Genomic DNA, 22,222 nt, shown 5'->3' with positions numbered 1-22,222 from the left:
TAGATGAAAAGACAACCTAAAAATGTTTAGAACAGCAAAACATAATAAAAGAAATTCTTCTATTGATATTTACTTTGTTTTTTAGTTTAATTTTATTAAGTGTAGATTGTTTTTCAATTAGGAGTCAGCATGGAGAGACTTTTATATATTTATTTATTAAAAGTATGATTCAACTTCTATCACAGATTTACCAGGTGATTTAGTGCAGTTTTGGTACAATGACTGAGTCGTTGGAGCTTAGAGCTTCACTCCAAACACTGGTTATAACATAAAAGAGAAGTGATGTCATGAGGAGGACCACTGATGGATGAGACTGTGTACATGTACTAACGCTTCCTCATCTTTCTTTGACATCTTTGCATGTTCACGTGTTTTTAAACCTTTTGCTACAAACTTTTATCCTAAACCGAAGGTGTGTTTGTGTTATATAGAAATAAAGCAGGTTGTGTCATGAATCCCAGCTACTTGACCCACCTACACACAAAGAAGTTAAAGGTCTCCAAGCTTTTCCATGCTTTCATCTGCTTGGCCGTGTAGAAATTAATCTGAATCAAAAGATAGTTCAAGAATATATGTGTGTCTCCTGTTCAGAGCTTGGTGTGGCCGACTGTAGGTATTTCTACAGGTAATCTGCAGTTTCACCGCGTGTAGTATTGGATTGCCTTGATTGGAAGAATTGGTTAGCACCTTTTCGTCATATCGTCCTGCATTCATGCTGATAAGCTAACAGCTCCTAGGCTTTTAGATGATTGGTTGAAACTTAGCTTGAGGTGGAATGAGCCAACAGCAACCAGAGTAAGCAGTAAGTAGATGTAAAACCATAAACGGTGGACTGGTAGGTTCTCAATTCCACTTGTTAAAACAAAATGCTGATAGTTATGATGTAGCCACCACACAGAGATCTCTCTGCTTCCAGGGTTATTGGATTAAGTGGCTTGTTTGTCATTAATGTAACCTAGAAAGCTACCGGGATTTAGATTGTTTGAGTTACTCTAAAACAGAAGTATACTGTATTTGCAATCATAGCTTCGAAATTCTTTTTTTAATTTGAAGATATTTTGCTCTTTCCAGTATTGCCAAGAGTTATCACAACTTAAAAAAGTCAGTCTTTTTTAGTTTTTTATTAATTATAGATTTAAAATGCAAATCCCACTCCTCTTCTTTCTCAGGACAATCAACACGTTGCTCCTCAATGAGCTTCCTCGGTTTAACGGCTTGGCTCTGCAGATGATCTGGAGCATGTTGGGGACGTTCAGCTGTTTACATAAAGACCTGGCTGCAGACATGGAGCAGCTTTTCCAGAGCTTTGCACAACAGGTACAACCTTAAAACCACACATTCATCAACATCACTGAAAAATTTTAAATATTCATGTTACCAGGTTGTGATCATTTTTCCATGTCTCCTTGCAGCTCCCTCACAGCTCTCTTCAACCTGGTGAATTCTGGGAATGGGCGGAGTCTTCTGTGCTTAAGGGTGCAACGAAACTGCAGATTTTATGTCAAACTGTGGAGGTTTCGCTCAACTCGCCAGCCGTCCAGGTTGGAGAATAATGATGCTTTCACACTTCTTCTGAGTTTAGGAAATGAAGCAAATGTTTTGTTCTTGTTATTTAATAAATAATATCCATACAACACAGAGCTGATGTGTGACCCTCATACAAGAGCTAAAACACCAGAAGTACACAGTCACCAGCAGACTGCACAGTAACACACCGGTCTACAGCTGTCATTGGACACCTGATCTCATCTCGTTTTCTTCTTCTTTCTTTTTTTATACCCCACATAAACAACAAATGCTCAAGACAAATGCACTTTTAAACCCATCATGACCTGAAGCACCATATGGCTATACTAGCTTCCATGTTTGGAAGGGGTCGTACGTCTGAATGAGCTAATTGGTTCAAGTTCTATGAAACTAATATTAACCAGCAAATATCACTTAAGCCCTTTAAATCTCAATATTTCACAGCACAAAACTAAAAGAAATTTGAAGCTGCAACTGGGCTTCCTGACTTCATTGTAATTTAATGCTTCAAACAAGTCAAAACCAGATCCCTCAGTCATTGTATTTTTATTTTATTTTAGTTTTATTTTAAACTAACCTAACTTGGTTTGATGGCAGTGATATTTCTCCATCTTAGATTGTGTGAACAAAAGGATGGATGAACAGGTATTTACTAGAGACAAAGCAACATGCATTTTTTGTTTCTTATGTGTATAATCACTGGACTGGTATTTGCACTATTCCTTTGCAGGTGAATACCATGCTTTTGTCTTGCCAGTATTTCCTGCTTTACCACCTTTTAAAAGCCTTTTAGTGTGACATACTTAAGGAAACATGCAAAACAACTCACAAAAATAGCCTACTGATAGCACAGGATGTTGTTGCATCGTGTTTTTGGGTGAAAACTTAAGAGTAATCATGTCTACAGCTTTATGTTATTCTGGTGTGATTCTAACTTACTCGTAGATGAAAGGTTCTGAATTTTCTTCTTATTCTGCAGCGTTTTGTTTTGTTTCTAGTGTGTTTACGCATTTATTGATGGGAAATATCTGAGCAGTTTGTGTTTAATTTATAATTATTTTTAATATGAATTTGTGATTTCTAAGTAAAACTTTATTTTTTTTCTAATAATGCAATAATCCCAAAACTTAGAAATATGTTAGTTCACCTTATAAATTTCTATGTTTACGATGTTCATGACATGAAAATGCACGCCGGCTTAAACCCAGAGGTTTTGTGTTTGTTTCCGCCAGCCTCTCTGCCCATCCTCTCAACACCGCCTGAAGCAGCTGACCGATAAACATGGTTCTGGAAAGATCTACCAGGTGATGAGCACTGTGGTGGGAAGCCGGGACCTGGACCTGAACCTGGCTAAGGGCGAGTTGGTGGCCATCATAAGCGAGGCCGACACCCGTGGAGACAAACGGAGATGGCTGGTTGATGCAGGAGGTGAAATATTAACCTTTTAGATTCCTGCCAGTCGCAAACTCAACTTTCCAGTTTCAGTTTGTGCTGTAGTTATCATGGACACTTGAATCGGAATGGTTGACTTTAAGAGGAAAACAAACGCAGTTTATTTGTTAGGAATGACTTATGAACAGTATGGAGAACTACACGGTTTTCTACAGGTTTCTTACCAAAATAGATTGTAAATGTTGATGAAAGGAAGGTGGATACTGGTTTTATCATTTGAGGTTTTCTAAATGCAGCACTTTGGTGCCCTCTTTTGGCTGTATCCTGTCATTACACTAAACCAACTACCAGGCTTTATTTTATTTACACAGGTTAGTCTGCAAGCCAGTCTTATACTATTTTTTTTTTTTTTTTTGGTTTGTTTTTTTTTTGGTTTGTTTTAAGATATATAAGACTAAATGATTAAAAAAATAATCTATTTTACCCAAATAATAAGTATGGTTAAGTTTGTAGGATTTTTAAAAAATCAGTAAGAGCAAAAGGTTTTGTTTACTTAAAATATTTGGTCAGGTGAAAATATGTAAATTAATCCTCTATATGGATCCTCTAAGTCCAAATATGTGTGTCTGATCAGGAAGAAGAGGCTACGTTTCTTCCTCAAAGCTCATTCGCTATCACCAGGCAGCAGAGGACCCGCCCCCTTCACCACATCTCAACATGCCATTAGGTGTGACTGGAATCAGAAGACACTCCTACACCCCAGAGAGCCAGCCACTAGGAGTCATGAGCCAGCCACGTTTCCAGGTAACTCAGTGTTTAGGTTATTGCTTTATTGGCTGTGCCAGGATCATGTGTCAGTAACAACAACACATTAGCATAGCAGAAGCAATGATATATATCATTTATATGACACTGCTTTTAAGCAAATTGCAAATCAAAGTGCTTTACTAGCAAAAAAAAGAATATATTTTTTAATGGTGTATATAATTATAAACTATTAATAAAATCAGTCATAAAATGTTAAAAAGAGTTTTTAAGTTAAGATAAAAGATTTGCTTCAGATTTTTTGCAGTAAACCTGCAGTCAGTGAAAAGATCTTGTGGCATTGTCAGGAACTTTAGATCTTTACTGTAAGATGGAGCAATACCATTTAGAGTTTTATATGTTGTCAGAAGAATTTTAGAGGCCAATACAGGGCAATTATGACCTGTCAGCACTCCAGCAGAGTTGTTTTGGATCAGCTGAAAGATATTCAGGGACGTTTCTGGGCAACCAGCTAAAATGTCATGGCAGCAGTCAGGTCTGTACTTGAGAAATGCACGGATCAATTTCTTAGCAGCACTTACAGAAAAGGTGCTTCTTGGTTTGGTTATGTTACTTAAAATGAAACACAGCAACTTGTGTGCGACTTAAATTACAAGTCTTGGTTGAAGATTACTCCAAACAGGAGCCAAGAAAAAACTGTTCAGGATAACTAAAGGTTTGAAGGTGAGTCTTTGGGGCTTTTTGAACCAGGAACTATGATTTTGAGTTTTAGAAAATGACAGATAAGCTATGCTTTATATTTCCAAGACAACCCTGTAACTCTAATTATCCATTAGTTTCATCAGGCTCCATAGACCAAAAAAGCTGGGTGTCATCAGCATGCAAGTGGAAACAAAAAAATTGGTTTTTAATGCAACAAGTCCATTAAAAACTGAATTTCAAAGTGAATTTGCAACAACAATAGATGAGTGATTAGGAATGAATCTTGTGGGATATGGTGTTAAATTGGGAACTTTGCCACCTTGCTGACACCCTTTGTTGAACCCAGCCCTCAAACAGAAGAACTGCAACACCCTGAATAGGCAAGGCAAGGCAGTTCATTTGTATAGCACATTTCATGTACAGGACAATTCAAAGTGCTTTACATAAAACAAAGGCATTACAGATATTTAGAAATAGTAAAAGGCATCAACACATAATCACAATAAAATAATAAAAAATAATAAAAGCAAGATAAATTAAAAAGTTAACATGCAGATTTTATGCTTAGGCGCATGAGAAAAGAAATGTTTTAACCTGGATTTAAAAATTTCTACATTTGGTGAAAGTTTAATCTCCACTGGCAGTTTGTTTCACTTGTTTGCAGCATAACAGCTAAATGCTGCTTCTCCATGTTTACCAGAGTTGACCAGAGTCTTTGGATCTAAGAGCTCTGCTAGGTCTATATTCTCTGAACATATCACAGATGTATTCTGGGCCTAAACCATTCTGGGATTTGTAAACAACCAGAAGGGTTTTAAAATCTATTCTGTGACTGCCTGGAAACCAGTGTAAAGATTTCAAAACTGGTGTGATGTGTTCAGATCTCTTAGTCCTGGTTAAAACTCTAGCAGCAGCGTTTTGGATGAGCTGCAGATGTTTAATGCTCGTTTTAGGAAGACCTGTTAAAAGACCATTACAGTAATCCAGCCTACTGGAGATTAATGCATGGATGAATTTCTCTTGGTCTTTCTGGGAGACTAAACTTTTAATTCTGTTGATGTTTCTGAGCTGGTAAAAAGGTTCTTAGTGAAGCTTTGATGTGGCTGCTGAAAGTCAGGTCTGAGTCTATCAACACTCCAAGGTTACGAACTTGGTTGGTGATTTTAAGAGCCCGAGTCTCCAGGTGTTTACCAATGCTGACCCTCTTCTCTTTGCTACCAAACAGAATAATCTCAGTTTTGTCTTCATTTAATTGTAGAAAATTCTCCTTCATCCAGGTGTTTATTTGCTCCAGACACTGACACAATAAGTCTGTTGGACTGCAGTCATCTGGTGACAGAGACACATAAAGTTGTGTATCATCTGCATAACTTTGATAATTAATGCTGTAGTTCTGTAATTTTTGACCCAAAGGGAGCATATACAAGTTGAACAGAAGAGGTCCAAGGACTGACCCCTGGGGAACTCCAGAAGTCATGGCCACTCGCTCGGATTCATAGCTGCCGATCGTCACAAAATAACTCCGGCCTTCTAAATAGGACCTGAACCAGTTAAGGACCGCTCCAGAAAGTCCAACCCAGTTTTCCAGCCTGTGCAACAGGATTCTGTGATCTACAGTATCAAACGCAGCACTGAGATCCAACAGAACCAGGACTGATACTTGACCAGAATCAGTATTCAAACTAATGTCATTTAACACTTTGACCAGAGCTGTTTCAGTGCTGTGATGAGGTCGGAAGCCGGATTGAAATTTATCAATATTTCCACTTTCATATAAAAAGTCATTAAGCTGGTGAAATAAAACTTTCTCAATAATCTAGGAAATAAAAGAGGTAAGAGACAGGTCTATAGTTGTCCATTATAGAGGCATCTAGAGTCCTTTTCTTTAGGAGTGGCTTAATAGCAGCTATTTTAGTGACTTGGGAAAAATGCCTGATGCCAGTGATCTGTTAACTATAAGTAGGAGATCACTTTCTACTGAGGTAAAAACTGTTTTTAAAAAGTCGGATGGGATCATGTCCAGAGTGCATGTTGTTGATTTCAAATGCCAAACTGTTTCTTGTAGGATTTTTAAATTGACCATATTAAATTGCGACATAACATCACAATTATTTCCGGGTTTTAGACACAGACTAGTTTTCTTGTGTGACTGTGTGGAATTAATATTTTGCCTAATTGTTTTAATTTTTTAGTTAAAAAAGTTGGCAAGTTGGTTGCATTTCTCAGTGGAAAGGAGCTCTGGGCTTATCTGTACAGGAGGATTTGTAAGTTTTTCAATCATAGCAAACAGAGTGTGAGAATTGTTGACGTTCCTGTTTATCATTTCAGATAAATGGAGCTCTCTGGCCTTGCACAGCTCATTGTTTTCCGCCATTTCCGCTCAGTTTTTCTGCATTCTCTATTTAGGCTGGTGACCACAGTGGTGTTTCTCCATGGTGTTTTCTGTTTGCTCAAGTTGCTCTTGATTCTTATCGGTGCAACAGCATCCATTACATTCAAGACTTTCAGATTGAAATGATCCAGGAGTCCATCAACTGACTCTGCACTGGTTGTTGGTAACATAGCTATGGCCTCCACAAACTTAGCACTTGTTCTTTCATTAATGTACCTCTTCCTAATCGAGGAGCAGGTTGGTTGGACATTCTGAGTGATCAGTAAATCAGACAAAATACAAAAATGGTCAGACAAGGCCAAGTCAGTGACCGCAACAGAAGAAATATCAACACCCTTTGAAATAATGTGACCTCGAATGTGGGTCAGTTCTTTTACATGTTGCCACAAACCAAACATGTCCAATATGGAAGAAAATTCCTTGACATTACCATCCGTCATGTTATCTATGTGAATGTTAAAATCCCCAGTTAAGATGAAATGGTTAAAATCAGTAGAGATAACGACAATAATTCAGAAAATTCATCAATAAAATTTGCACAGTGTCCTGGACGTCTGTAGATGATTAGAAATAGGATTTTAGGAATGCCCCTTAAAATAAAACTAAGATATTCAAAATACGTAAAATCACCAAATGAAATTTCTTTACACAGGAATGAATCTTTCAATAAGACAGCTTCTCCTCCCCCTTTCCTCCCGTTTCGACATTTATTCATAAAACTAAAATGAGGAGGCGCTGTTTCATTAAGAACTATAGCACTTGTGTCTTCTGTTAACCATGTTTCTGTCAGAAAAAGAAAATCTAAACTGTGAGAAATGATGAAGTCATTAACTAACAGTGACTTGTTGGACAGAGATCTAACATTTAGTACAGCTAGCTTTATGAAGTTTACACTGGTCTCTGTTGCATTCTGAGTTATACAAGGTAAAGTTAACAGATTAGATCCATTCATCCATTGGTAGATGGTGGTCGCTGGGGTTCAGACCGGGATAGAGACATCCTTTGAAGACCTTGGGTGATGTGAGAAGAGGGTCTGGTGAGGGGGGAGAGCTGGGAGTTGATCGCCTCTCTGCTGTGTCCTTCGCTCTTATCTGTACACTCATGTTTGGGTTTGCCGTCCCAACAGCATGACGCAAGTGTGCACCAAGTAATCTGCATCCAGTTAGATTTGGATGCACACCATCAGGTCTGAATCACTCCTTACAGTTCCAAAAGATATCGAAGTTATCAATGAACTTTATCCCATGGATGATACATGCGTTTGATAACCATGTGTTCAGGCCAAGAAGTCTACTGAAAAGTTCAATTCCTTTACCCGCTGTAGGAATGGGTCCTGAAATATGAACATGGTGTGCTCCAAATGGACACAGTCTCTCCAACAGCAGAGAAAAGTCTTTCTTCAGGATCTCGGAGCCAGTTTTCCTCCTCAGGATATCAAAAGACCCCATGTGGACAATAATCTTCATACCATCTGGATGTGAAGACAGAATGGTCGGCAAGATCTCTGTCAGTTAATTTTGACAACTTAACGTAAACCTAAAAAATGAAAATAAATAAATTTGTGAAATTTGAACAAAAGTATTTGATATTCATGGATCAGCCATATTATTAAAACCATGGACAGATGATGTAATACTGCTCACATTAATGCAGTGTTCTGCTGGGAAAACCTGCTTTCTGTAGCACATTCTTAGACTGTTTAGGGAGGGCTTCAAGAACACAACAAAGGTGTTTATTAGACTTGAAACTCCACAGACACCAATCCACAGAAACCCTACCTCACTCTCCAGGACACCCTCATGAGAAGGATTGTACTCAGTACGAGGCAGGTGGTCATAATGTTATAGTTGATTTAGTGTTTCCCCTAGGTTTTTGGCATTGGGGTGGTGGCGGCAGCCGTTTAATGGTGGCTGCTGTATGGTGTGTGGGGGGTATTGCTGTCCGCCATGTAGAGAGGAGAGGATCAAATTAACTTGACCTTCTTGGGAGGGTGGTAATTGCCGTTGTGGGGGGGTGGGGGGAGTAATATAATGGTAAAGGAAACACTGTCTGATTGGCGTAGACTTCAGGTTACTACTGTGTGTTTCAATGATGACACGTCACACTTCAAATTGTTTCTGTAATTTTCTAAATTAAATGGTAAAGACCTTGTGTGTTGTCCAAAGTGCTGACTGATGGATGTGACACCACTCTGCAATGAAAGCATCAATCTGTCGCATTTTTGTCTCTGTGTGTTTCTGTCTTTGTACATCTATCTTTGTGAGGACCAAGAGTAGTTTGTTTTATTTTACCTTGGAGCTGAGGACTTTTTAAATGGTGAGGATTGAACAGTATAAGTATAAGAACACTGAGTGTTCTCGCAAAGATAGAAAGATGGGTGTGTGTGTTTAAGTGCATGTTTGTGTGTTATTAATGGAAAGGTCCATAATTAGCTGTTTAACCTTGTAAGTCGGTTAGTGTGTGAAGGGTTGCAAGGTAATTTATGCGATGCAGGGCTGCAGGCTGAGATAAATCTTGATAGTGTGTGCGTGTGTGTGTGTGTTTGTGTGTGCACATGTTGCCAGATTGATTTACATTTGTGTCCAAGTGAGTGTGAGAGGAGTGTCAGGGCCAGTAAATTTATTATGGTTTATGGGAGTGTGTGCATGAGCTATATAGGTGAATGCGTGTGTGCGTATATGTATGTGTTCATGTGTGCACGGTCTGTGTTTTGCTCAATTTATGAGGACCTGTGCTTGTGTGTGACAGAGATATGCCTTTCCTGTTAAAATGAGTGATTGCTCCAGTGACCTTATACAGGCGGTTTTTCCTCCTCCTCCCTTCCATCCATCCACCGTGACCCTGACTCTACTCATATACAAAACATACACACCATATCTTGTTTGTAGTATTGTGTATGAAATACTCATTTTCATCATCTTCTGTTCTTTTGTCAACTCTAGAGTTTTATCACTGCAAAAAAATTGAATCCCTGGCTGCAGAGTGGGGCTGCACAATATATAGAAAATTTACCTTCAGCACAATATTAGCATGCACGATATACATATTGCAACAACTGCCTAAACTGTGTTCAATAATAAATCAATAATATCTACATATTTTAAGGAAGTGATGTGACGCTGTTCCAAACAGTGCTGCGCATCATGCTCTGTGTGCATCAATGGCAAATCAAATGTTCTCCTCATGGATGCCCGCTCTATGTAGATGTTAATGGCTGCAGCAATGGAGCAGATGGAGATGGTGGAACAGTGTGGTGGTGGAAGGCAGCAAGAGGAGCGACTAAAATATGGATGTTAAAGAACAGCAGGCCGGCTATTTGGAACTATTTTGGTTACAAGACAGATGACACACTACTAACAGGTACTTTGCAAGCCATGCAAATACTTGTGCCAAGCACCAGAGGAAACGCTTCAAATCTCTATTGAATCTTTTCATATTAGCTAGACATCAGAGCATTAAACTCTGTTTAAATGACAGAACCTGCTTTTAATTACTGGCAATCCACAATGGAGTATAAAACACTAATCTTGTTAATATATTAAAAGTTGGTAAAGAAATAGCTTTAAAGGTGTCATCACCTGGGCTTTTCATGTATCCACTGTCCTCTCAGTGTCTTTAAACATTTTTTTGAAAACTTATTAAACAAAAAGAAAAATCGAACATCCTTGTTCTGAACCTTTGTTCCACAATACCACAACTTTGTCTTGTGAGCCCTTCACCCCACTTATAAAAAAGAAAACACGGGGCTCATTTGTACATTGAAGGGGGTTAAACTTTTAGGCACGACCTTAGCATTAGCAGTAAAGCATGACTTTATATCATTATATCATTCCACGCCTAAAGCGTGACTTTAGGTGTGGAAGAGGGGCTAGCTTATTCAGATAGCCTCCTGTGTTGACGAAATCCCAGGAACAAATTAAAATCACATGTTTGCGAGAGTTTACACTTGTTGGTGGCTCTGCTGTGAACAAAGGGCCCATATGGAAAAACTCGACCGTCTTCAAAAGAAAGGCTTTCCTGGGAAGTTAACACTTTGGTCAAACACCAATACACGTTTTAACTTGGAAAAAGTGCAATTTCCAGGTGATAACTCCTTTAAACAAAGCAAAAAGTATATATTTTCTAGCTCTGCTAGATTTATATTCACTGAACATATCACAGATGTATTCTGGGCCTAAACCGTTCTGGGATTTGTAAACAAGAAGGATTTTAAAATCTATTCTGTCACTGACTGGAATCCAGTGTCAAGATTTCAAACTGGTGGGGCGTGATCAGATCTCTCAGTCCTGATTAAAACTCTAGCAGCAGCGTTCTGAATGAGCTGCAGATGTATAATACTCTTTGTAGGAAATCCTGGTCAAAGACCTTTACAGTAGTGATGCACGATATGAAAAATTTCAAACAATACCGATAACCGATAATTTTCTGCTTCTCATGGCTGATACCGATAACCGATAAGTTCATATTTTTATGTTTATATTATAATCTGCAGTTTGTGCTGGATGCAGCAATGAAAAACTGATATTTAACCCCTTACGATGCAGATGTCCCGGTACATGACTACTAATCAACAACATTGCAGCCATGTGTGCAAGCCCCTCCGTCATGAATACCCACAATATACACATCAAATTAAAGCTCAAAGTCTCGTCTTTCCTATGATATAAACCATTTTGACACTCAACAACCACAGCGCTAACACTAAAGCCTTTTTTTTTTACAGAAAAGCAGAAAGTTTAAATGTTGACTTTCCTTACTTTTGAGGGCTCTCTATAGGTCAAACATCAATATTTCCCATCAAGATTGGTCTCATTCTGTTCGTAGGCGAGGACAAAAAATTTTTTTTTTCTGTGTTCTAAAGTGTATAACTATTTATCAGTAATACCTACAGTGATTGTGATTGCTGTGGGTGAAACTAGAGAGTGTTGCCTTTACAAAGAGCCCAAGCCTGTACTTACAATCCAGAGGGTTCAATAACAGCAGTAATTCTAATTTGGAGAGATCAAATTACAGGCTTTTTTGCCAAAATGACCCTGCTTGATAAGGGGTTAAGTAGCTCTGGCTTATCTATAACAGCAAACAAAAGGTTTTGGCTCTTCAAATGTTTATTTTTTTCATGTCATTGAACATTAATGTGGTCATTTGCTGTAGATAACAGCAGCAAAAGACAATTCCATTCAATCAACAAAGTGCATCCCTTCAAAATTATGTAGCAGATGTATGGTTTATCTCCAAAAGTTTTGTGTTTAAATATGAAATTCTATGTACTGACAAACTGCCAGCCTCCATTACAAAAATGTAATCAAATAAATAAAATAAAGTGCACCCTAAAAATTAAGTGAATAATCTACCAAAGGTTTACAGAATTGTGAATGCTTTCACTGCATCAGACATCATAGAGAGTTTTTCTGAAAATCTTATAGTTCATGATAAAAACAAAAAAAAAAAACTTCAATGATTCCCACTTTTAACATTTAACTTCCTCCTAGCGTGCAGCATTACTTTTTTCATGTTAAAGTCTTGAACCAACCACTGAGCTGTCAAGCTTAGCATGCTGACCGGACTAACATCAGACATTCATATGTCTGTGGTAAAACTTACATATAGTTATTCTTGTTGATCAAGTGGTGGATCTGTGTGGCACCGATATCATTGAGGGCCAGGAGGGACACATCCGAGAAGAAGCGTCGGCTTGGAAAGATGAAACGTGGCTCCAAATGTGCTATTAACTTACTATAACCTGGGTTCTGCTTTAGGGCTGCTTTAGGGTTACTCTGCCTGAATAAGATACCCCCAAATTTCATTAATTTATTTGGGTTTTTTATCCGAAAAATTTAACCATCGGACCACGAAAAAAATATCCCCATGCTGGCCGATATTTTAATTTTCCGATAAATATTGTGCAGCCCTACTTTACAGTAATCCAGTCTACTTCAGATGAATACATGGATGAGTTTCCCCTGGTCTTTCCAGGAGACTAAACTTTTAATTCTGTTCATGTTTCTGATTGGTAAAAATCTATCTTAGTGTCCTTAAGATAAAGACCAGAGTTGCTGATCCTTGTTCGTTAGGCTTCCCTTTTATGGATACACAAATTTGCCATGACCTTTTATCAACAGAGGTGCTGCTTATCCATATAACACTCCTCTCTAGTTTTTCACCTCCATCAGAAAGTTGGCTTCAGCAAATATTCACCACATGAATCTCTCCTCAGCTGATAATCATGGACAAGTAACCTTTTTTTCCTGCATGTTGCTGCTTCACAATGCTAATTAAATGATAATTGGTGTAAACTGTCAGGGCAGAGCTAATGTCAAAGCTGAGAGGTAAGCTGAGATGAAGGTTTTTGTTAATGACACTGAGCAGCTAGCTAAATTCTGCTGTTGGCGCTGCTGGGGCACTCTGTCGTACCAACACAGGGCTCATTAGGAAGCCTTCATTCTGTGCATGTGGGAGTATGGGGTGATGAGCTGGGATTTGTCAAGACATAACTAGTGGGTTAACCTTTTCAAAGAATATCACAGTGACTTGTAGTAGAGATTTTTTATTTATTTTATTTTTTTTTTGCATTTTTATATATCTGCATGCTTCCTCTCATGCTTACTTTTTTCCTCTTGGTCAAGTAAAAGTTTAACTTAGACCAGCTTTTGCAGAATGCTATACAATAGCAACAAGACGAATGTAGGGACAGTCTGCATTTTGTCTGCAAAAACTTCCTTCAGAGACTAAAGGTCCTTGAAAGATTATAGTCCACAACCTCCTGAATTGTAAAACATTTGATTTCAAGATTGCACTTAAGAAATTCTTAGGAAAACTAAAACATTTAAAGGGATTTTTTGTTTGTGGCATATACATGAGAAGTCTCATCTGCAGTAGACCGTCAGATCTCTTGCTGTTTGGAGAATTAGAAATAATGGTAAGCAAAGTAAGCTAAAATTTAATTAGAGGGGGGGGGGCCACAAAAAGAGCACTTTTTTTGTAAACTGTAAATGGCATCTAAAATAACTCAATCCTGAACACACGCACCCAGTGGAAATTGGGGGTAAAACATGTAGGACAAGGGGTCCTGAGCCACAGGATGGAGAAACATTGGGCTACAGTATGAATCAGAATCAGAATACTTTATTAATCCCAGAGGAAATTGTGTGCACACAGTCACTCCATACCAAATAAGAAAGGATAAGATAAAGATAGCAATCACAATAAGAAAAATTACAAATTCATTACAATATCTATATAAACAGATGTGGGATAAATCCTGACAGTGAGTAATATAAACAGTATTATCAATATGATAGACAGTAAAATGTAAATGTAGTGTAAAGTGTAAATGTATAACAGTGGATGTTGTTGCTATATGGAGGAGTTGTACAGTTTGATGGCCACAGGTAAGAATGATTTCCTGTGTCGTTCAGTGGAGCATTTAGGTCAGGGGTGTCCAGCTCCGGTCCTCAAGGGTTGATGTGTCCCTGCTCCAAAACCACCTGACTCAAATTGATGAGTCATTGTGCAAAACCTAATAGGCTGTTGGATCTATTTAATTTGAGTCAGATGTGTTGAAGCAGGAAACTTTGGAAATTCTGCAGGACAGCGGCCCTCGAGGACCGACTTTAGACACCCCTGATTTAGGTGGTATCAGTCTCTCACTGAACGTACTCCTGTGACTGATCAGCAGGTTTTGAAGCGGGTGGGAGGCATTGTTTAGTGTTGTCTTTATTATGGACAACATTCTCCTCTCCGATACCACCGTCAGAGAGTCCAACTCAATCCCGACAACGTTACTGGCTTTGCGGATCAGTTTGTTTGTCTCTGCAACTGTCAGCCTGCTGACCCAGCATGCAACAGCGTAGAGGATAGCACTGGCCACAGCAGGCTCATAAAACATCCAAAGCAGCGTTCGGCAGATGTTGAACGACCTTAGCCGCCTCAAAATATAGAGATGGCTCTGGCCTTCTTGTAAAGTGCAGTAGTGTTTTTAATCCAGTCCAGTTTGTCAATTTCCACTCCAAGGTATTTGTAATCCTTCACCACTTCCACATTGACACCCTGTATTGAAACAGGTGTCGCCGGTGTTTTGGATCTCCTAAAATCCACAATCAGTTCCTTAGTCTTTGTCACACTAAGCTACAGATGATTCTGCTCTCACACTATGTGACAAAGCAGTCCACACTAGCTTGATATTCCACCTCATCTCCTCCACTGATGCATCCGAATACAGCAGAGTCATCAGAAAACTTCTGAAGGTGGCAGGTCTCAGATGTTTAGAGGGTGAAAAAGTGGTGCGCCAGTGTTGCTGACCACCGTGTCCGACACACAGTGCTGCAGGTGCACATACCGTGATCTTCCGGTCAGGTAGTCCACAATCCAAGACATCTTCCACCGCACTGGGACCCTCTGTAGACTCAGACTCATCATGAAGATATAGTGTAAGACTCCACAGTGCTAGGAGGCACAGGTTTTAAGGACCCGGGGACTCACCCCATCCAGTCCTGCTGCCTTGCCTGAGTGTAGTCTTCTCAGTTGTTTCTCAACCTGATTACAGTTAAGTTGACAGGTGAAGGATTGTCAGGTCTATCACTGGAGGCAGAGGTGCAGTAAGGAGAGGGAGGGAGAGAGGGTGGTGTGGCAGGGGGGTTTCAAGCTTGAATGAGTAGAGTGGTGATTGTGAGGAGAGAAAGATGAGAAACCTTTTATGTTGTGATTTTTTCACACTTTTCTCCTAAAATACACTCTATAACACCTACAACCCTGTAGGAAGGTACCACATTGCCAGTCTGTCTGACTGCAGCCAGATTCTACCTGAACCACGAAGTCGTCAAAAAATTTAAAATGAAATAGTGATTTTATTTATTTATTTATTTTTTGTCTATTAATCGTCTCACTGTTGTTGGTTTTATTTAACATCATTAAAGTATGTGAAGAGTTGGCGGTGCACAAAAATGTGTAATTTGGCACAGGCTGGACTTGTAAGGTCGATATAAGTCAATAAAGATCATAGTCATGATTCAGGGGTAGACTTACTCTATTTTTTATCTTACAGGTTATGGCAGCCTATGATTTCACTGCAAGGGGAAACCATGAAGTTTCTGTTCGGGCTGGTGAGCATGTCCGTGTCCTGGAACGCCATGACAAGCGAGGAAACCCTGAATGGAGCCTGGTGGAGGCTAGTGGTGGTCAGAGGGGCTATGTGCCCTCCAACTACCTCGCTATCATGCCTGTGAGGATGGGGCCACCGGTGGGTTTCTTACCAAACATCTAGGAGGAAGCAAAGAAGGCATTTTTACTTTTTTTTTTTTTCCTTTTCATTGCAGCTGCTTCACAAACAGCATGTCTCTACATCCTGACCATTAACTGTTTCATTTACATGGTCAGGTTGTGTTTTTAACCAGATATCAGTGCAGTTAACAGCCACTGTGTGTGCTCATACTATATTCTCATAGCTGGAACATTCAAATTAATTTTCACATCTTGAAGCTATTTCCTGTGCAAACCAGTGTAAGTAAACAATTACATTTACTGATATCTTCAGTTTACTAGTACAGACTTCTTGACCATGTTTTAGGCCATTGAGTGATTATAACCCTGATTTTTGTAAAGTCAAAAACATGTATCCAAAATCTCTTGTGGAGCTGAAGACGACCTTATTTTCAAATAATTCTGTTGACAAACAAAATCTTTTTATCTATATCCACAAGCTGCCATTCGTTCAAAGCTGCAGGCTCAAGTAGCTGAGATGTGTGCAATAGAAGGCATTGGTACAAATCTCCTAATTTAATCACTTTCCCATCTGTTTTGGTGGAAAGTCTTTGTTTGACTTTAATAACTAGCACATGTGACACACTGGATAAGAAATGAAGGATGTTGCAGTCAGGGATCTGACTGGTTTCTAGCGTCTTGCTCATGGACACTAAGGAGCAGTAGAGACTCGCTGTGACTGGAGGTGTAAGGACAATCTCAAAGTAGCACAGAAAATCTGTTATAGTTGTTTCCAGTCTCTGGAGAATTTCCTGGATAGTTCAAGGCTCATCCAAACTGAATGAAGGAGAAAAGTCTGGATATGACCTTGACTCATTTTTCCATGATCCTCAGTGAGAGTAAAGGACAATTAAGGGGAAAAAGACACACAGGATATTCTTGTTAGAGAGCCTGGGTTATAGTAGGATAACATCAACACTGAGACAGAGAGCGTAAATGATGTGTGCGTGTGTGTGTGAGATGTTTGATATGAAGCAGCGTTGACAGGTGATTTTCTGTGTATATGTGTGCTGGGTCTCCTCCTCTTCACCTGGAGGCAGGAGCAGCATTGTATGGAGACTGACAGGTACACCATGCTGTCATCATCTCAGACTGTGTAATATGATGTTCATGTAAAATATCTCTAAGGCCTCATAGGAGAGAAATTCAGCTGGATCACTGGAGTGGGAAATGGAGATATAAAAAGAGTGAGGAAGACATTTATTCTGGTACAACTATGATCCCTGACCAAGAGAGAGAGAAAAAAGGAGTTTGTAACATTGGAGGATTTTCTTTAATCTTTTTCAGAGCGGACACAAAATTATTTTATTCAAAAAAAAAAAAAAAAAAAAAAAAACAATGGGAAAAAAATGTACTATTCTGGCTTAGGAAATGGAATTATGAACCAAAGAAATTACAGTTATCTCTTTGTTGCATCTCTTCTGGGTTTTGTTGGGGCAGTTTTAATTTCCTGAGTCTTGAACCTTCAATAATGAACAAAAATGATCTTTCATCACAGGTAACAAGTTATATACGGCAGTTGACAGATCAGCTTTTCAGGAAGGAGCTTTGTCATCCACCTTTTCTTTTGTTCCAGTTTTTTTTATGTTCAATCAATTTCTTTAAGTTTTCAGTCCAGACATTTTGATGTCTGTCTCAGTCGGCAGATGTTTCCCTTTTACAGCGTTCCCCTTTTGTTTGTACTAGCTGCAAATTTTAGATGCAGCCGACAACTCTTTGAAGGACTTTAATAATGCTTTCTATTGTTTCAACTGGCAGCCCTCTTGTTGAGGCCATGTTTCATGTCAGTCAGGTGCAGCAGCTCATTAAGGTCTGCAAACGCTCGCTTTTATCTGCAGTCTCATTTGCATATTTCGACTTGATTTAGTTTTTAGAAATTACAAACTGATACCTTCCATCCATGATTTTCTTCTGCTTGATAAAAAAAGACTTTTATTTATTTTTGAACAAAGTCAGGATGTTCAGCTGTCAGCTTGAATTTAGTTTAGAATGAATAGCTTGAATTTATTTCTCATCCTTTATTTTTCCCTCACTTCCTATAAGCAGATTTGATTTCAGCCTCTGTCTCCTGCTGTGATGTTCTGTTTGAATCCTCTCAGCCCTCACTACAATAAAATTGGGATTCATCAATCAGGTTCTTTTTAGCTAATGAGGTCTAAATCATAGACATAAAATAGTCCAGACAGGACAGAGACGACCTAGTTCTGTTTTCATATGCACCTGATAATATTTGTTGCCATGGAAACGGTTGAGTCAGAGCAGGTCATGTTACTGAAGCATTTCTTCAAGTTGATTGGTCCATGAAAACGTTTAGTCACAGCGTAACACAGCTTGCTTCCAGGACGCCTCAACCCAGTGTCAAAATATTTAATATAGTTTGTTTTTAGGTGGAAGATGGCTCAGATATGATGCGAGATTTAAACTATTACAGGTTTAAGGGGTTCATTCATCAGTTTATATCAATAACTATATTCTAATGTGATTTTTGTCAGATACAGGGCCACAAATTTGGGCTAAAGCACAAATTTAAACATCCATTGCCTAAAATGTGTTTAAGATATCTAGCTTAAAATTTGGTTGATTACTGTATAACAAGCACTCCTGGGGGTTTGTACAGTTTAGAGGCTACAGCTGATTTTGATCTGGCAAAACAATAAACGATGTTTTTAAGAACAGAAATACCAGCTCTTGCATTTTATTAATGGAAAAAAAAACCTTCATAGAAATTTCCATAAATATCCAAATCTGATGGCTAAAATAACTCAAATTTGATCAAACTGGCCTTTTTGTAAATAACAAACACTAGTTATCTTTCACCTAAAAAGTGTACTTTATAATATGTATTGCAGAAGTTGTTGATGGTATAGAAGGAAAAATTGTTAAGAGCAGAAGTGTGAAATATTTTTTGTAACACATAAATGTTTCACTTTGAATATCACCGCTGTTGGGCGCAAACCTCCTATCTCCAAAACTGTCATTTTTCACAAAATGAAAAAAACTGTATGGTTTTGTAATAGTTGGACTAATGTCATCAAACTTGATATTGTGTTTTACATCATATATCTTTGGTTAAATATTTGTAAAACAACAGACAGACATAAAGGGTGACCAATAGTACTGATTTATGAAGGAAAACAAAAATCACAAATTTTTGAAATTGGAGGTTTTTTCCCCGACAGCAGCGACATGAAAATGATATATTATGTACTTAAAGTAGTTCAAATGAATGTTAAAACCAGCCACATTATGTTGCAGTGTTTTGTCCATATGTAGCCTATATATATATATATATATGTATATATATATATATATATATATATATATATATATATATATATATATATATATATATATATATATATATATATATGTGTTTGAAAGGATTTTTTAAATATAAAAATGTGAAAAAAACAAAACATTTTGACTTTAACTTGCACCAGCTCCATCAGTAGACCTATCAGGCATCAAGCTTTGACTTGAATGTTGTGCTGCATCCGCTGCTGTGGAAGTGGAGCAGAGGGTGGGAGGCTGAGCTGCTCAGCTGGAGCTTCCCATCAGTCTGAATGTCAGGATGAAGCAGAACAGCAGGCATGTCTAGTGGGTCCTTAAAGCCAAAATATTAAATGTCTTCAAGGTTACAAAAGAAGAAACTGGAATATCTTCAACCTGAGAACATTAAACTTCCATTTTTCCCTCTTAAAGGCAACTGAAGCTGCAGTTTAATTACATATTGCATATTGATACTGTAAATAAATAGGAACAATAAAAATGTTTCCACAGTTTGTTTAGGAACTGGTGAACATTCAAGAGGCAGTAAATATTGTTCTCAGAGGTTTGATGGTCCGTGTTTGTATTTTAACCATAAAATGCTGTTGTTCACATCTCCACCACTAGAGGGAGGAGAAGACTTACACTGGCTGTGTTTGATAACATTCACCTCATGGTTTCATTGTGTAACTGGGAAGTGTTTGTTTGATCTTATGTTTACATTAACATTATTATTTTTCTCAGTATTTATCCTGGCATGCTCCAGCTCAGCAGACAAGTCAGATTCTGTACATTCTGTTAATATTGTTCATTTTCTTATTAACCTGCTGACAATGTGGTTTTCTGCACAGCAAATCTGTTTATAATTTATTATTTTGTAACTGTATTATGTCATATTGTAGTTTTAACTTATTTAATGCTGCAGGGATACATGTCCTGAGATCATGCATGAAGTCTTTGAAGTGTTGCCAAAGTTGTGATGTTGAGTTCACTCACCCACACATGTATTCACACAGCAGATGGGGGTTTCTGCAGTGCAGTAGCAGTGTCTGTCAGAGCAGCTGTGATCTGATTGCATGGCTTCAATAAAACTAAAGTGAAACCTGTTTTGTGTCCTTGTAGCATTTTACATGAGTAAATTATCAGAATTTTTACATTCTAAATGTTAACAGTCGACAACAATGATAATCAGCTTGTAGGAGCACCTGATTTTGTCATGTTTTGACTAATGGAGAGATTCTTTGGATTTTAGACATCTTATTGGTTAATTAAATGAAGCAATACAACAAAAATTAATTTAAAAAAAGTACAGAATTTCTTTTAAAAAATGTGATTATAAACTAAAACAATGATTTATGTTACAAATGAAAATTTGATTTTGGTTAAATTTTCAAACAACTGAAAGAAGAGAAAATTAGCAGATAAGAAAAATTTATTTTGTAATCTTTCAGTAGGATTTAGGTCAGGAATTTGGACCCTAAACATTCATTTTATTTTGTCTTTGGCCAAATTTCTGTGATAAGGAACATAGCATTTGCAGCATGACCTCTTTTTCATTGTGTTTTTTATGGTTAACAGATGTCTTGACATTAAGAATTGATTCAGAATTCAACAAGTTATTAATGAAAACATCCTGAAGTAAATCTCGCATAACCAGCCCACACCATGATACTACCACCGCCATATATTTGAGATATAATTGTATTTTTATCCAGGGTGAAGCATTTCTGATCTTCCAAATAGAATGCTTCACACACTGAAACTAAAATATTCTATTTTCTCTATACTATAATGATAACATGATTTTCCAGCATCCCTTTGGAATGTGGCCTTTGCCTGTTTTTTTTTTCCACAACATTACTTTTCAACATTCACCTGATGGTGCAATTAAAAACATTTACATCAGCCTTTTTGATTCAAATCCTAGTTTGTTTGCTCCAAAAGGCCACTTCGGGTAATTTTGAATGCGCAAACAAGCTGATTTGGATCAAAGAAGCAGACTCAGTCCGCCCACAACTGCGTGTCCTACTGCGAACCAAATATACGAAGCGGACTATGAAACAAAGCGCATTAAGGGTTTAGTGCACCACATTGTGGGATGATAGGTGGCTCTGGCTGAGAGAAATGGCTCACAGTCAGACATGGAAGAACTCGGTAAAATTTCTGATAGAAATCTGTTAAACCCAAGACCGCTAGGATCCGATGCAGGTCCATGTTTTGATGTTACGTGGTAGAAAGAGAAGTTGTCCTGAATTAGATAAATGGATGAACGAGTTTTCTTCTTCGTTGTGTTTTCCCTTGCTTCAATAATTTCTGATGCAGTGCCACCACTGCCGGGGAGTGAAATTCATTATTTAAAAGGTCTGATTCGTTTAGTGCAGTAGTGCAGTAGAAAATGCAAACTCGGTCTAGAAGAATGTTGCCCCCCCAACTGAACGGAGTCCCTAATTGTACCAAGTCTAGCGGACTATTCTGGTGTGAATGCACCCTGAGTTCCTTTGTGACTTCATGCTGTTGTGACTTCACCAGTTAACATACATGAGTTGTGAAAATCACATCTCTTTAAGTCAAACCAGGCACCCACTCACACCCAGTTGATAAAAAACTAGTTTGTTCATCTTGAAATTACCTGCTAATACTAGATACATGCAAGCTTTGTTCAATTTGATTATTTTACTCAGCAAATAACAGACACATTAGGTTTATTAATTTTAATTTGTAGTCTCATTATCTGTTTTTATTGCTTCAGAAAATCTGACATGTCATATTTATACAAATGCATAAATAGATTGTGTAACCGATTAGTCCACACCACAAAATATTTAGGTTTCAAAAATGTTACGTGCTTATATTCTGCATTATTTAAAACAGTCTGAATAGTGAGTGTTGCACAATTGCAGTATATCAGGTCTCTCTTGTAAA

General features: G+C 38.1%; 1 protein-coding gene across 2 annotated transcripts in view; it reads left to right on the top strand.

Moving 5' to 3' along the window:
* arhgef37 (Rho guanine nucleotide exchange factor (GEF) 37) overlaps positions 1–19,308 on the top strand; it is a 37,346-nt gene extending 18,038 nt beyond the window's left edge. For both annotated transcript variants that reach the window (XM_041990005.1, XM_041990006.1), the window contains 5 exons: positions 1,170–1,317; positions 1,413–1,541; positions 2,760–2,955; positions 3,554–3,723; positions 15,819–19,308. In XM_041990005.1, the coding sequence (XP_041845939.1) occupies positions 1,170–1,317; positions 1,413–1,541; positions 2,760–2,955; positions 3,554–3,723; positions 15,819–16,037 (862 nt within the window). In that variant the 3' untranslated portion in view covers positions 16,038–19,308. The remainder of the gene's footprint in view (positions 1–1,169; positions 1,318–1,412; positions 1,542–2,759; positions 2,956–3,553; positions 3,724–15,818) is intronic.
* The last annotated feature ends 2,914 nt before the right edge of the window (positions 19,309–22,222 follow it).

Source organism: Melanotaenia boesemani, chromosome 7 (genome assembly GCF_017639745.1).
Source record: "Melanotaenia boesemani isolate fMelBoe1 chromosome 7, fMelBoe1.pri, whole genome shotgun sequence".
NCBI classification, from domain to species: domain Eukaryota; kingdom Metazoa; phylum Chordata; class Actinopteri; order Atheriniformes; family Melanotaeniidae; genus Melanotaenia; species Melanotaenia boesemani.
Note: the sequence above shows the minus strand (reverse complement) of the source record. Positions and strands in the feature narration are given on the sequence as shown.